Consider the following 17,470-nt stretch of genomic DNA (forward strand, 5'->3'; position numbering starts at 1 on the left):
AGCATTGCTGCATTTATTTTGTTGATCTTCAGAAAAAGTAAAATTCTGATCCAATCTGGATATAAATTATTCATTTCAGTTGAACTTTTCCACATTTATTCACATTAAATGATTCCTTGGACGTTAGCAGTTAGAATAACGTAGCTTCATACCGTAAATTTTACCTTCAATCGTGGATTAAATAACATTTTCACTCTGTGAGATGAAATGAGTTCTGTGGTTGCAACCTGACAAAAAGCAGGAGGTTTTGGCTAAACGTTAGCGAGGTGCTGCGTTCACAGACCTGACAGAAAGCAGGAGGTTTTGGCTAAACGTTAGCGAGGTGCTGCGTTCACAGACCTGACAGAAAGCAGGAGGTTTTGGCTAAACATTAGCGAGGTGCTGCGTTCACAGACCTGCTCCGGACAGGATGGGAGGCGATCTTCCAGCTGGAGTCTGCGACGCTCCGAATCCGCCAGCTGGGCCTTCAGGTCATCGACCTCCAGCAGCAGCAGAAAGGAAAAACGATTCAAACAGCAGCAGTAAAGTCACAGTGAAATCTGCAGATCCAAACTGGTGTTTCAAATCCACAGAGGAAAACTGACCAAGTGTCCTTGACATATTCTGCTGTAAATAATTCCTGAAATGAGTTGAAACTGACTTAAAAGTGATTTATCAGCAAGAAATGGGAACCTTTTTAAATTCAATAATTCCTTGATACTAATGAAAACAAACTACCGTATTTTTTGGACTAGAAGTCGCACTATGAAAAACACTGCGACTTTAGTCTGGAAAATACGGTAGTTCCACATTCATAACATGGAACAAATAAATGAAATAATTTGCCAGTAGATTTAAATCTTTTGATCAATATTAAGAAATGATTGACTTAAAACAAGCTCCTGCATGTTTTAAGTTATTTGTCAATTTTGTTTTATTTCAAGTCATATGAGATATCAGCATGCAGCACATGCACTGCCTGCAGCACCACCTGCAGCAGTAAATGCAGCACCACATTGCATCCCTCACCAGCGTCCTGCATCCCTGCAGCAGCATTTCCGTCTCCAGATGGTCTCTGGACTCTTTGGGCAGCGCCACCGTCCTCTCTGGTCTCAGCACCGTCCTCTCCACCCGCCTCCAGCACTCTGTGATCTGCTCCTCCATCTTCAGCTGGGACAGGGGGCTCAGAGGTCGCTCGCCGCCCTGCGGTCCGCCGCCCTGCGGTCCGCCGCCCTGCGGTCCGCCGCGTCCCAGAGAAAAGCCCAGCAGGCTCTCGTAGCGCCGCCTCCTCTCCTCCCGCCGCCTCCGCCTCTCCAGGACGCCCAGCTCCAGGACGGACGCAGCTCGGTCCAGCCGGGATTCGGCGGCGACTCCGGACTGGTCCGACTCGCTGCTGGAGGCGGGGCCTGTGGGTCTGGGGGCGTGGCCAGAGGCGGAGTCCTGCGTGACGTCCGGCCCGACCTCAGCTGGGCTGCAGGTGAGGCGGCGGCCAGGTGAGCTGGGAACACAGAGGAGAACCGAACTGAACACCTGAAACAAATAACCTCTAAAACATCAGAGGAGACGCGCAGCATCCGGACAGATCGCTGATCCGGTCGGGTTCCCCAAAACGAGCAGCACCAGAACCAGAGAGATTCCTTCGGGTCGTTGATCTGACCCAGTTCTTTCTTTGTTTCTCATGTGAAACTGATCTTGTCACTTAAAGATTTTTGCTCTGATCCACACAGAGAGAGTGAGAAAATATTATTTAGAAACTAAACAGAGCTAAAAGGAGCAGCAGCAGATCAGGGATGGATTTCCAGGATTGTTTTAAAATTTCTGCACATATTTTAATCTGTGGCTGATATTCAATATTTGTACAGAAGCTCCAGTCGGTTCCTCTGCGTTACGGAGAACCGACTCTTTGGACTCTATGTTTCCTCCTGCCGTCGTTTCTCTGATAAAACTGGGCCTGTGACCATCAGAGACGGTCACAGGTTAAAGCTCCAGAGCTCACCTGGCCACATCGGGCGCGTCGGCCGGATTGACGTTCTTCATCAGCGCTTGGATCCAGTTCCTGCGTATTCCTGCCGTCATGGCGGACAGCGTGTAGACGGCCTTCTGGGTCTGAAACGTCCAGAGGAAACGGTTTCTGTCTGCAGCAGCAGCAGGTCCAGCTGCAGAACCTCAGAGTCTTACGTGGATCTGGAAGCCGTAGTTTCTCTGGACCTGATATTCAGACACGCTGTAGCATTTCGACAGGTCGATTTCTCCTTCCAGGTCTGAAGCCTGGAACCAGAACAGAGTTTCAACCCGACATGTCATGAACTGCTGCACCTTTCTGCTCTGATCAACCCACCTCCTCAGCGGATGAGTCCCTGTAGTATCGCAGACTGGCCGTCGACAGGACAAACCAATATTTCTTCCACTAGGGGGCAGCACAGAGGAGCAAGAAGTTCCATGATGAAACTTTCACATCAAATCAACATTTCTGTCATTTCTGTCTGGGTTTTTACCTCGTCGTCTTCATCCAGCTTCATCATCCAGCCTTTCTTAAAGTTCAGCAGATCTGGCTGCGAAAATTAAAAACTGATTTTAAAGGTGACCCATCCTGGAAAACTGAAGAAAGACCGAAACACCGACAGCAAAAACTCCTGGTTGTTTTCTGTTTGAAAACAACCAGAAACTGTGGTTTCTTTGTTTTTTCCATTCCTTCAATTGAATGGAAAAAACAAAGTTGGGAAATTAGCACGTATATAATTTATGGTGTGGTATAGAAATAAACTTTGACTTGATTCATCAACAAAAAATAAAACCATAAACAGGAAAAAACAAATGAGCAAATAAGTAAAAGAGGAAAGTTAGTTTTTAAGACATTTAAAGGATGTAAGACATTTTAATAAATTGTGATTAAAGTCAGGAGAAATGACCTTGGCTGCAGAGGAAGGAGGAAATGAAGACGTGATGATTAACGTTTCAGTTTCTGGAGGTTAAAATGATGAATTCATGCAGACCAGCCGCGACAATCAGAGCTAACATTTCTCCCTCAGAGACACAAACAGTTTTTATGAGCTCTGCTGACCGTCATGGTCGCCACGGCGCCGTCCGCCGTCCGGCGGTCCAGAGAGCGGGTTCTCCTCTGAGGCGCGGGAACGCTGAGCAGCCTCCCGTCTCCTGTCGACCGCAGCTTCTGCACCAAGAGGACGAAAGATTCAGCAGATCAAAATCACATTTCAAAGACAGAATGTAATCCAGATAAAAAGCGTTTTCACAGGAGTCGGGTCGTTTTCAGGGGCATTTAGTGAAAAACCAAAGATCATTTGTTTCAGTTACATCAGATAAGTCAAAAACAGTTAATTTACTTAATTACAGAATCTGGAATTGATTAATTGAATTTATTTGCATTTTAATCAACTTTATCTGTGAAGCACTTTTGAGCAACAAGGCAGAAGTTATAATGTAAAGTAACAAGTGCTTCACATTATAACTTAATAGAAAGATGGTGACAAAGTCAAGTTTTGAAGTCAAATCGTTGCCTAAACAAACATATGAGCTGAAAACAAAGAGATTTATAGATTTCATCAATTTCACCTTCAGCCTGCAGATTGGAGCAAAGAGTTTCAGGAAGTCCTGATTATTCACATGGCCTGCGGAGGCTAACATTAGCATTAGCAGCTACATGTTAGCATTTAGATGCTATTTTAACTTCACTGATGGGCTAACTGCTTTTAGCTCAACATGAACACAACAGGAGTGTTTTCCAGCGTCCCATCAGATCGGAGCTGAAATTAACCCCAGTTAGCGGATGTAGCATAGCATGTGCATCAGATTTAAGGTCGTACCAGAAACATGATACAAAGGTTCCAGCCAGAACTTTAGCAAATGAAAAACAATTAATTTAAATCGATAAACTAAATGAAAATGTATGTAAAGATCGCTGCACTAATAATAATAATAATAAAAGTTATCAAAACATCATTACTGATGTCAGGATGGCGGCGTTGTGCGACTCTTTAAACTGCAGATCATGTCACCAGTGAATCACAGATTATCTGTGAAATTCATGAAAAGCCTTCAGGAAGTTTCCTGGAGGATTGCTCTGATCACGTTTCAGGCCGGCTCTGTTTCAGGATTACACAGCATTCATGAAAAAGGGCTGAGTTTGTGTTTACTGCAGCCTCAGAGGAATCTCTCCATTTATACAACTGCAGAAAAACGGCCAGTTTAATGGGCACAAAGACGCCTTTGTCCTTTATTCTGGCATTTATGCCGAAAACTATCCAGCTTTCAAACCACCACAGAAAAAAGTCGGGTTCTGTTCAGAAGAGGAGCTGCTGTTGGAGCGCAGTCTGGTCTGCTTGGTGTTCACATTCAAACTGAACCAGAGTTCGCTTCACCCAAACACAGATCGAGATCTGGAGGACCAGAGGTCAGAGGTCAGAGGTCAGCGTTCACACCTCACAAACTGAACTGAACTTTCTAGACGATTCGGGTTAAAGTTGACTGGAGTCGGATTAAAGCGGACTGGAGTCGGATTAAAGTGAACTGGAGTCAGAATAAAGCGGACTGGAGCGGGAATAATGCGGACTGAAGTCAGGTTCTGGTTGGAATGGACCCTAAAACTCCCCAAAAAACAGAATTCATGGATTACTAGTTTAAAGTTTGTATGGTCAAGTGAAAAATAAATTTCAAAAATGCTTTGCTTATATTGATTTTATGATTGCTCATAAAATCAATTTCTCAATATCCCCACCTAATTGCTCTAGATGTTTTCTGCGTATAATTATCATGCTGGTATGAAATGTAAATTTATTTTGCCTCTTTTTAACAAAACATAGAGACATTCATCATGTCTGGGCTGCTTGTGCTTCGTCTCTGTGTTCAGTAGAAACTGCCTCTCCGGCTCCTGTTGCTCACGTCCGTGACGAGCGGGCCGAGCCCAGCGGGCCGAGCCCAGCGGGCCGAGCCCAGCGCCTCTGATTCAGAACCAGACGTGCTGCTGCAGCAGGCTGTCAGTTTGTCTGAGAGGCGACTCTTCCGCTGAAAAGAAGAAGAACTGAAACCCGTTTTCTGTCCAAACGGCTCAGAAAGCGGCGCTGACTGGTTCATGGCCAGGTGTCCCACCTGCTGACACACCGCATGCCTCGACGCGCCGTTCAACGCAAACTCACGTCACCTGCTTTACAAGCGTGAATCAGGCTGGTACCCGGTCGGACCAGAGCAGAACCTCTCCCCCAGCTCAGACGTAACATCTGGACCTGCTGGAATCACGACACCAAAAACAAGAACCGGAACCAGAAAAACCAAACCGATTTCTGACCAACCCTTAAAGAATAACATACTTCAAAGTCACTCCGTTGGATTATAAGTCACTTTATTAGTTACATGTTTAAATGTTTAAATCTTTCTCTGGTTTTACACTGAAGTCTGTTTTCTCTAGTACAGCTATAAGCGTTTCTTCAGATTTAATGTAATATTTTTAAATTAGTTTGGAAAACGACTACTATTATTCTTATTGTTATTATTATTATGAAGACTCTATTCAGATGTTATAAGTTTATTTACTGCTAGAGTTCAGCAACTCTTTGCTGATCCCAAAGAAAAATTAAATGCTGTTGTAATTCATATTAATTCAAAATTATTCAGAGTTATTGTAGATGATGATGGCTGTAGGTAGGAAGGCGCTCCTGTAGAGGTCTGTATTACAGCAAAGTTATAGAAGCCTCTGACTGAAGACGCTGATCCCTAATGTTCCTCATTTTAGGAACAATCGTTTCCAGTAAGGTTTACGATTAATATTAATTTATTTTAATTCATATAAGAAATGTAAATACAGGTAGAAATTTGTATGAAAGTTAATATTTATAATGTTTGTGTAATTTTATTTAATAAATTGTGATCTCTGATCCCAGATGAGTGAATTTCTCTCATCCTTCATGGTTTCCAGTGAGAAACCAGCAGCAACACAGGAAAGCAACATAAGCAATATAATTAACTTTAATCTGATTACTGTATTGGGAATAATAGCGCATTAGATTACTCCTTACTGAGTCACAGACTTTGCCAGTGTGAAAAACTTTTTTATCAAGTTAAAACAACAAAACGTTTCCAGTCTGGACAGGAAGTTTTATCACTTGTTTTAACGCCTTCAGCCAATCGGAGCAGGAATGAACAAGCATGATGGCAAGCGATTTAACAACTCGCCTCGTTTGTTTCCCTTTCTCTCCTCCGGACGCTAAATAAACTAAGCAGCTGCAGCCTCGTCCTGTCATGCATCTCCAGGTCATTGAGACAAAGTAAAGGTTCCGACCCGACGGACCGGTCCGGCAACATCTACAGAAACACGAGCCGTGTTTGATACGCAGCAACCGGCAGAAACCAGCAACCTCTGATGAGGTCCGGGATGGGTTTAGAGTTTACCTCTCGCCTGGCGGTCCGGTTGGACCCGGCGGTCCGGTTGGACCCGGCGGTGCGGTTGGTCCCGGCGGTCCCGGGTTCTGGCCCCAGCTGCTGCTCTGCTGAGCGATCCAGGCTGAAACCAACAGTGAAAAATAGGTTAGGCTGCCGCTGCATGGAGCCACTGAGGAAGCATCGATAATACCAGTGCTAACTCGCCACAAGGGGGCGCGTCTGAGACGGTTTTCTACCTGCAGTACCACTGGTCAACCCAAAGAGGGCAGCACTGGGACAATGTTTCAAAATTAAACAAATTTACTCAAAAATATCACAACTGTCACAGAAACATAAAGATAGAGCCTGTAAGGATTAATGCAGACAGTTTATGGGACAAATAAAGATGATGAAAGCAGCGTGACCTCTGACCTGCGGACGGAGGTCAGATTGTTTCTGGTGTTTAGATGTCCAAGCGGAGCTCCACTCTGATGGTTGAGGTCATGAGAAACAGATTTAATTACAGCAGCGCTCAGGAATCTCTGGCCTTATTTAACGGCCAGTTTTACTGGGTTGGTTTCCCAAAAAGGCAACAAGAACGAGGAGCTCATGCTGCTGGGGGGAACTGGGAGGACTGGGAGGGGATATGTGGGAAAAGTATAGAAACGCAGCAGTTAGATCCGTAATGGAGGGTCGGCTCTTTGATCCGAGCTAAACGTTTCCACATTTTACTGCCTTCTCTTTGCAGATGCTCTTTAATTGTCCATCAGGATAAAACCAGTAACTAGACGATGAAACCAGTAACTAGAGGATGAAACCAGTAACTAGAGGACAAAACCAGTAACTAGAGGATGAAACCAGTAACTAGAGAATAAAACCAGTAACTAGAGGATGAAACCAGTAACTAGAGAATAAAACCAGTAACTAGACGATGAAACCGGTAACTAGAGAATAAAACCAGTAACTAGAGGACAAAACCAGTAACTAGAGGATGAAACCAGTAACTAGAGGATGAAACCAGAAACTAGAGGAAAACCCAGTAACTAGAGAATAAAACCAGTAACTAGAGGATAAAACCAGTAACTAGACGATGAAACCAGTAACTAGAGGATGAAACCAGTAACTAGAGAATAAAACCAGTAACTAGAGGATAAAACCAGTAACTAGAGGATGAAACCAGTAACTAGAGGATGAAACCAGTAACTAGAGGATAAAACCAGTAACTAGAGAATAAAACCAGTAACTAGAGGATAAAACCAGTAACTAGAGGATGAAACCAGTAACTAGAGAATAAAACAAGTAACTAGGATAAAACCAGTAACTAGAGGATGAAACCAGTAACTAGAGAATAAAACCAGTAACTAGAGGATGAAACCAGTAACTAGAGGATGAAACCAGTAACTAGAGGATGAAACCAGTAACTAGAGAATAAAACCAGTAACTAGAGAATAAAACCAGTAACTAGAGGATGAAACCAGTAACTAGAGGATGAAACCAGTAACTAGAGGATAAAACCAGTAACTAGAGAATAAAACCAGTAACTAGAGGATAAAACCAGTAACTAGACAATGAAACCAGTAAAGAGAATAAAACCAGAAACTAGAGGATGAAACCAGTAACTAGACGATGAAACCAGTAACTAGAGAATAAAACCAGTAACTAGAGGATAAAACCAGTAACTAGAGGACAAAACCAGTAACTAGAGGATGAAACCAGTAACTAGAGGATGAAACCAGTAACTAGAGGATGAAACCAGTAACTAGAGGATGAAACCAGTAACTAGAGGATAAAACCAGTAACTAGAGAATAAAACCAGTAACTAGAGGATAAAACCAGTAACTAGAGGATGAAACCAGTAACTAGACGATGAAACCAGTAACTAGAGAATAAAACCAGTAACTAGAGGATAAAACCAGTAACTAGACGATGAAACCAGTAACTAGACGATAAAACCAGTAACTAGACGATGAAACCAGTAACTAGAGAATAAAACCAGTAACTAGAGGATAAAACCAGTAACTAGAGGATGAAACCAGTAACTAGAGGATAAAACCAGTAACTAGACGATGAAACCAGTAACTAGAGGATGAAACCAGTAACTAGAGGACAAAACCAGTAACTAGAGGATGAAACCAGTAACTAGAGGATGAAACCAGTAACTAGACGATGAAACCAGTATCTAGACGATGAAACCAGTAACTAGAGAATAAAACCAGTAACTAGAGGATAAAACCAGTAACTAGAGAATAAAACCAGTAACTAGAGAATAAAACCAGTAACTAGAGGATAAAACCAGTAACTAGAGAAAAAACCAGTAACTAGAGGATAAAACCAGTAACTAGAGAATAAAACCAGTAACTAGACGATGAAACCAGTAACTAGAGAATAAAACCAGTAACTAGACCATGAAACCAGTAACTAGAGGATGAAACCAGTAACTAGAGGATGAAACCAGTAACTAGAGAATAAAACCAGTAACTAGAGGATAAAACCAGTAACTAGAGGATGAAACCAGTAACTAGAGGATAAAACCAGTAACTAGAGAATAAAACCAGTAACTAGACGATGAAACCAGTAACTAGAGGATAAAACCAGTAACTAGAGAATAAAACCAGTAACTAGAGGATAAAACCAGTAACTAGAGAATAAAACCAGTAACTAGAGGATGAAACCAGTAACTAGAGGATAAAACCAGTAACTAGAGAATAAAACCAGTAACTAGAGGATAAAACCAGTAACTAGAGAATAAAACCAGTAACTAGAGAATAAAACCAGTAACTAGACGATGAAACCAGTAACTAGAGAATAAAACCAGTAACTAGAGAATAAAACCAGTAACTAGACGATGAAACCAATAACTAGAGGATAAAACCAGTAACTAGAGGATGAAACCAGTAACTAGAGGATGAAACCAGTAACTAGAGGATGAAACCAGTAACTAGAGAATAAAACCAGTAACTAGAGGATAAAACCAGTAACTAGAGAATAAAACCAGTAACTAGAGAATAAAACCAGTAACTAGAGGATGAAACCAGTAACTAGAGAATAAAACCAGTAACTAGAGAATAAAACCAGTAACTAGAGGATGAAACCAGTAACTAGAGAATAAAACCAGTAACTAGAGGATGAAACCAGTAACTAGAGGATGAAACCAGGATGAAACCAGTAACTAGAGGATAAACCCAGTAACTAGAGGACAAAACCAGTAACTAGAGAATAAAACCAGTAACTAGAGAATAAAACCAGTAAACTAGACGATGAAACCAGTAACTAGAGGATAAAACCAGTAACTAGAGAATAAAACCAGTAACTAGAGGATAAAACCAGTAACTAGAGAATAAAACCAGTAACTAGAGGATGAAACCAGTAACTAGAGAATAAAACCAGTAACTAGAGGATAAAACCAGTAACTAGAGAATAAAACCAGTAACTAGAGGATGAAACCAGTAACTAGAGAATAAAACCAGTAACTAGAGGATGAAACCAGTAACTAGACGATGAAACCAGTATCTAGACGATGAAACCAGTAACTAGAGGATGAAACCAGTAACTATAGAATAAAACCTGTAACTAGAGGATAAAACCAGTAACTAGAGAATAAAACCAGTAACTAGAGAATAAAACCAGTAACTAGAGGATGAAACCAGTAACTAGAGGATAAAACCAGTAACTAGAGAATAAAACCAGTAACTAGAGGATGAAACCAGTAACTAGAGAATAAAACCAGTAACTAGAGGATGAAACCAGTAACTAGAGAATAAAACCAGTAACTAGACGATGAAACCAGTATCTAGACGATGAAACCAGTAACTAGAGGATGAAACCAGTAACTAGAGAATAAAACCAGTAACTAGAGGATAAAACCAGTAACTAGAGGATGAAACCAGTAACTAGAGAATAAAACCAGTAACTAGAGGATAAAACCAGTAACTAGAGGATGAAACCAGTAACTAGACGATGAAACCAGTAACTAGACGATGAAACCAGTAACTAGAGGATGAAACCAGTAACTAGAGAATAAAACCAGTAACTAGAGGATAAAACCAGTAATTAGACGATGAAACCAGTAACTAGAGGATAAAACCAGTAACTAGAGAATAAAACCAGTAACTAGACGATGAAACCAGTAACTAGAGAATAAAACCAGTAACTAGACAATGAAACCAGTAACTATAGGATGAAACCAGTAACTAGACGATGAAACCAGTAACTAGAGAATAAAACCAGTAACTAAAGGAAACCAGTAACTAGACGATGAAACCAGTAACTAGAGGATAAAAAGTAACTAGAGAATAAAACCAGTAACTAGACGATGAAACCAGTAACTAGAGAATAAAACCAGTAACTAGACGATGAAACCAGTAACTAGAGGATGAAACCAGTAACTAGACGATGAAACCAGTAACTAGAGGATAAAACCAGTAACTAGAGAATAAAACCAGTAACTAGACGATGAAACCAGTAACTAGAGAATAAAACCAGTAACTAGACGATGAAACCAGTAACTAGAGGATGAAACCAGTAACTAGACGATGAAACCAGTAAACTAGAGAATAAAACCAGTAACTAGAGGATGAAACCAGTAACTAGACGATGAAACCAGTAACTAGAGAATAAAACCAGTAAACTAGACGATGAAACCAGTAACTAGAGGATAAAACCAGTAACTAGAGAATAAAACCAGTAACTAGAGGATAAACCAGTAACTAGAGAATAAAACCAGTAACTAGAGAATAAAACCAGTAACTAGACGATGAAACCAGTAACTAGAGGATAAAACCAGTAACTAGAGAATAAAACCAGTAACTAGAGGATGAAACCAGTAACTAGATGATGAAACCAGTATCTAGACGATGAACCAGTAACTAGAGGATGAAACCAGTAACTAGAGAATAAAACCAGTAACTAGAGGATAAAACCAGTAACTAGAGGATGAAACCAGTAACTAGAGAATAAAACCAGTAACTAGAGAATAAAACCAGTAACTAGAGGATAAAACCAGTAACTAGAGAATAAAACCAGTAACTAGACGATGAAACCAGTAACTAGAGAATAAAACCAGTAACTAGAGGATAAAACCAGTAACTAGAGAATAAAACCAGTAACTAGAGAATAAAACCAGTAACTAGAGGATGAAACCAGTAACTAGAGAATAAAACCAGTAACTAGAGAATAAAACCAGTAACTAGAGGATGAAACCAGTAACTAGAGGATAAAACCAGTAACTAGAGAATAAAACCAGTAACTAGAGAATAAAACCAGTAACTAGAGGATAAAACCAGTAACTAGAGGATGAAACCAGTAACTAGAGAATAAAACCAGTAACTAGAGAATAAAACCAGTAACTAGAGAATAAAACCAGTAACTAGAGGATAAAACCAGTAACTAGAGAATAAAACCAGTAACTAGACGATGAAACCAGTAACTAGAGAATAAAACCAGTAACTAGAGGACAAAACCAGTAACTAGAGGATGAAACCAGTAACTAGAGGATAAAACCAGTAACTAGAGAATAAAACCAGTAACTAGAGGATGAAACCAGTAACTAGAGAATAAAACCAGTAACTAGACGATGAAACCAGTAACTAGAGGATGAAACCAGTAACTAGACGATGAAACCAGTAACTAGAGAATAAAACCAGTAACTAGAGGATGAAACCAGTAACTAGAGGATGAAACCAGTAACTAGAGGATGAAACCAGTAACTAGAGAATAAAACCAGTAACTAGAGAATAAAACCAGTAACTAGAGAATAAAACCAGTAACTAGAGGATGAAACCAGTAACTAGAGGATGAAACCAGTAACTAGACGATGAAACCAGTAACTAGAGAATAAAACCAGTAACTAGAGGATAAAACCAGTAACTAGAGAATAAAACCAGTAACTAGAGGATAAAACCAGTAACTAGAGGATAAAACCAGTAACTAGAGAATAAAACCAGTAACTAGAGGATAAAACCAGTAAACTAGACGATGAAACCAGTAACTAGAGAATAAAACCAGTAACTAGAGGATGAAACCAGTAACTAGAGAATAAAACCAGTAACTAGAGGATAAAACCAGTAACTAGAGGATAAAACCAGTAACTAGAGGATAAAACCAGTAACTAGAGGATGAAACCAGTAACTAGAGAATAAAACCAGTAACTAGAGGATGAAACCAGTAAGTAGAGGATAAAACCAGTAACTAGAGGATGAAACCAGTAACTAGAGAATAAAACCAGTAACTAGAGGATAAAACCAGTAACTAGAGAATAAAACCAGTAACTAGAGGATAAAACCAGTAACTAGAGAATAAAACCAGTAACTAGACGATGAAACCAGTAACTAGAGAATAAAACCAGTAACTAGAGGATAAAACCAGTAACTAGAGGATAAAACCAGTAACTAGAGAATAAAACCAGTAACTAGAGAATAAAACCAGTAACTAGACGATGAAACCAGTAACTAGAGGATGAAACCAGTAACTAGAGGACAAAACCAGTAACTAGAGAATAAAACCAGTAACTAGAGAATAAAACCAGTAACTAGAGGATGAAACCAGTAACTAGACGATGAAACCAGTAACTAGAGAATAAAACCAGTAACTAGAGGACAAAACCAGTAACTAGAGGATGAAACCAGTAACTAGAGAATAAAACCAGTAACTAGAGGATGAAACCAGTAACTAGAGGATGAAACCAGTAACTAGAGAATAAAACCAGTAACTAGAGAATAAAACCAGTAACTAGAGGATGAAACCAGTAACTAGAGGATGAAACCAGTAACTAGAGGATAAAACCAGTAACTAGAGAATAAAACCAGTAACTAGAGGATAAAACCAGTAACTAGAGGATGAAACCAGTAACTAGAGAATAAAACCAGTAACTAGAGGATAAAACCAGTAACTAGAGGACAAAACCAGTAACTAGAGGATGAAACCAGTAACTAGACGATGAAACCAGTAACTAGAGGATGAAACCAGTAACTAGAGAATAAAACCAGTAACTAGAGGATGAAACCAGTAACTAGAGAATAAAACCAGTAACTAGAGGATGAAACCAGTAACTAGAGGATAAAACCAGTAACTAGAGAATAAAACCAGTAACTAGAGGATAAAACCAGTAACTAGAGGATGAAACCAGTAACTAGAGGATGAAACCAGTAACTAGAGAATAAAACCAGTAACTAGAGGATAAAACCAGTAACTAGACGATGAAACCAGTAACTAGACGATAAAACCAGTAACTAGACGATGAAACCAGTAACTAGAGAATAAAACCAGTAACTAGAGGATAAAACCAGTAACTAGACGATGAAACCAGTAACTAGACGATGAAACCAGTAACTAGAGAATAAAACCAGTAACTAGAGGATAAACCAGTAACTAGACGATGAAACCAGTAACTAGAGGATAAAACCAGTAACTAGACGATGAAACCAGTAACTAGAGGATGAAACCAGTAACTAGAGGATAAAACCAGTAACTAGAGGATGAAACCAGTAACTAGAGGATGAAACCAGTAACTAGACGATGAAACCAGTATCTAGACGATGAAACCAGTAACTAGAGAATAAAACCAGTAACTAGAGGATAAAACCAGTAACTAGAGAATAAAACCAGTAACTAGAGGATGAAACCAGTAACTAGAGGATAAAACCAGTAACTAGAGAATAAAACCAGTAACTAGAGAATAAAACCAGTAACTAGAGGATGAAACCAGTAACTAGAGGATAAAACCAGTAACTAGAGAATAAAACCAGTAACTAGACGATGAAACCAGTAACTAGAGAATAAAACCAGTAACTAGACCATGAAACCAGTAACTAGAGGATGAAACCAGTAACTAGACGATGAAACCAGTAACTAGACGATGAAACCAGTAACTAGAGAATAAAACCAGTAACTAGAGGATAAAACCAGTAACTAGAGGATGAAACCAGTAACTAGAGGATAAAACCCGTAACTAGAGAATAAAACCAGTAACTAGAGGATGAAACCAGTAACTAGAGGATAAAACCAGTAACTAGAGAATAAAACCAGTAACTAGAGGATAAAACCAGTAACTAGAGAATAAAACCAGTAACTAGAGGATGAAACCAGTAACTAGAGGATAAAACCAGTAACTAGAGAATAAAACCAGTAACTAGAGGATAAAACCAGTAACTAGAGAATAAAACCAGTAACTAGAGAAAAACCAGTAAGAGGATGAAACCAGTAACTAGACGATGAAACCAGTAACTAGAGAATAAAACCAGTAACTAGAGGATAAAACCAGTAACTAGAGAATAAAACCAGTAACTAGAGAATAAAACCAGTAACTAGAGGATGAAACCAGTAACTAGAGAATAAAACCAGTAACTAGAGAATAAAACCAGTAACTAGAGGATGAAACCAGTAACTAGAGAATAAAACCAGTAACTAGAGGATGAAACCAGTAACTAGACGATGAAACCAGTAACTAGACGATGAAACCAGTAACTAGAGAATAAAACCAGTAACTAGAGAATAAAACCAGTAACTAGACGATGAAACCAGTGACTAGAGGATAAAACCAGTAACTAGAGAATAAAACCAGTAACTAGAGGATAAAACCAGTAACTAGAGAATAAAACCAGTAACTAGAGGATGAAACCAGTAACTAGAGAATAAAACCAGTAACTAGAGGATAAAACCAGTAACTAGAGAATAAAACCAGTAACTAGAGGATGAAACCAGTAACTAGAGAATAAAACCAGTAACTAGAGGATGAAACCAGTAACTAGACGATGAAACCAGTATCTAGACGATGAAACCAGTAACTAGAGGATGAAACCAGTAACTATAGAATAAAACCTGTAACTAGAGGATAAAACCAGTAACTAGAGAATAAAACCAGTAACTAGAGAATAAAACCAGTAACTAGAGGATGAAACCAGTAACTAGAGGATAAAACCAGTAACTAGAGAATAAAACCAGTAACTAGAGGATGAAACCAGTAACTAGAGAATAAAACCAGTAACTAGAGGATGAAACCAGTAACTAGAGAATAAAACCAGTAACTAGACGATGAAACCAGTATCTAGACGATGAAACCAGTAACTAGAGGATGAAACCAGTAACTAGAGAATAAAACCAGTAACTAGAGGATAAAACCAGTAACTAGAGGATGAAACCAGTAACTAGAGAATAAAACCAGTAACTAGAGGATAAAACCAGTAACTAGAGGATGAAACCAGTAACTAGACGATGAAACCAGTAACTAGACGATGAAACCAGTAACTAGAGGATGAAACCAGTAACTAGAGAATAAAACCAGTAACTAGAGGATAAAACCAGTAATTAGACGATGAAACCAGTAACTAGAGGATAAAACCAGTAACTAGAGAATAAAACCAGAACTAGACGATGAAACCAGTAACTAGAGAATAAAACCAGTAACTAGACAATGAAACCAGTAACTAGAGGATGAAACCAGTAACTAGACGATGAAACCAGTAACTAGAGAATAAAACCAGTAACTAGAGGATAAAACCAGTAACTAGAGGATGAAACCAGTAACTAGAGGACAAAACCAGTAACTAGAGGACAAAACCAGTAACTAGAGGATAAAACCAGTAACTAGAGAATAAAACCAGTAACTAGACGATGAAACCGGTAACTAGAGAATAAAACCAGTAACTAGAGGATGAAACCAGTAACTAGAGGATAAAACCAGTAACTAGAGAATAAAACCAGTAACTAGACGATGAAACCAGTAACTAGAGAATAAAACCAGTAACTAGACGATGAAACCAGTAACTAGAGGATGAAACCAGTAACTAGAGGATGAAACCAGTAACTAGAGAATAAAACCAGTAACTAGAGGATGAAACCAGTAACTAGAGGATGAAACCAGTAACTAGAGAATAAAACCAGTAACTAGAGGATGAAACCAGTAACTAGAGGATAAAACCAGTAACTAGAGAAATAAAACCAGTAACTAGACGATGAAACCAGTAACTAGAGGATAAAACCAGTAACTAGAGAATAAAACCAGTAACTAGAGGATAAACCAGTAACTAGAGAATAAAACCAGTAACTAGAGAATAAAACCAGTAACTAGAGAATAAAACCAGTAACTAGATGATGAAACCAGTATCTAGACGATGAAACCAGTAACTAGAGGATAAAACCAGTAACTAGAGAATAAAACCAGTAACTAGAGGATGAAACCAGTAACTAGATGATGAAACCAGTATCTAGACGATGAAACCAGTAACTAGAGGATGAAACCAGTAACTAGAGAATAAAACCAGTAACTAGAGGATAAAACCAGTAACTAGAGGATGAAACCAGTAACTAGAGAATAAAACCAGTAACTAGAGAATAAAACCAGTAACTAGAGGATAAAACCAGTAACTAGAGAATAAAACCAGTAACTAGAGGATGAAACCAGTAACTAGAGAATAAAACCAGTAACTAGAGGATAAAACCAGTAACTAGAGGATGAAACCAGTAACTAGAGGACAAAACCAGTAACTAGAGAATAAAACCAGTAACTAGAGAATAAAACCAGTAACTAGAGGATAAAACCAGTAACTAGACGATGAAACCAGTAACTAGAGAATAAAACCAGTAACTAGAGAATAAAACCAGTAACTAGAGGATAAAACCAGTAACTAGAGAATAAAACCAGTAACTAGACGATGAAACCAGTAACTAGAGAATAAAACCAGTAACTAGAGGATAAAACCAGTAACTAGACGATGAAACCAGTAACTAGAGGATAAAACCAGTAACTAGAGAATAAAACCAGTAACTAGACGATGAAACCAGTAACTAGAGAATAAAACCAGTAACTAGAGGATGAAACCAGTAACTAGAGGATGAAACCAGTAACTAGAGGATGAAACCAGTAACTAGAGAATAAAACCAGTAACTAGAGGATGAAACCAGTAACTAGAGGATGAAACCAGTAACTAGAGGATGAAACCAGTAACTAGAGAATAAAACCAGTAACTAGAGAATAAAACCAGTAACTAGAGAATAAAACCAGTAACTAGACGATGAAACCAGTAACTAGAGGATGAAACCAGTAACTAGAGGATGAAACCAGTAACTAGAGAATAAAACCAGTAACTAGAGGATAAAACCAGTAACTAGAGAATAAAACCAGTAACTA

At 39.2% G+C, this 17,470-nt stretch overlaps 1 protein-coding gene across 1 annotated transcript in view; it reads right to left on the reverse strand.

The window, feature by feature from the left end:
- Positions 1-17,470, reverse strand: part of LOC129373792 (myosin phosphatase Rho-interacting protein-like) — a 43,587-nt gene that overhangs the window by 7,684 nt on the left and 18,433 nt on the right. Inside the window, exons 8-15 of the mRNA XM_055051879.1 lie at positions 6,379-6,490; positions 3,041-3,148; positions 2,475-2,531; positions 2,318-2,386; positions 2,158-2,247; positions 1,976-2,085; positions 1,009-1,477; positions 396-479 (exon numbers count right to left, since the gene is read on the reverse strand). Of these exons, the coding sequence (XP_054907854.1) occupies positions 396-479; positions 1,009-1,477; positions 1,976-2,085; positions 2,158-2,247; positions 2,318-2,386; positions 2,475-2,531; positions 3,041-3,148; positions 6,379-6,490 (1,099 nt within the window). The remainder of the gene's footprint in view (positions 1-395; positions 480-1,008; positions 1,478-1,975; positions 2,086-2,157; positions 2,248-2,317; positions 2,387-2,474; positions 2,532-3,040; positions 3,149-6,378; positions 6,491-17,470) is intronic.

Source organism: Poeciliopsis prolifica, unplaced genomic scaffold, assembly GCF_027474105.1.
Source record: "Poeciliopsis prolifica strain line A6 unplaced genomic scaffold, Auburn_PproV2 SCAFFOLD034, whole genome shotgun sequence".
NCBI classification, from domain to species: Eukaryota; Metazoa; Chordata; class Actinopteri; order Cyprinodontiformes; family Poeciliidae; genus Poeciliopsis; species Poeciliopsis prolifica.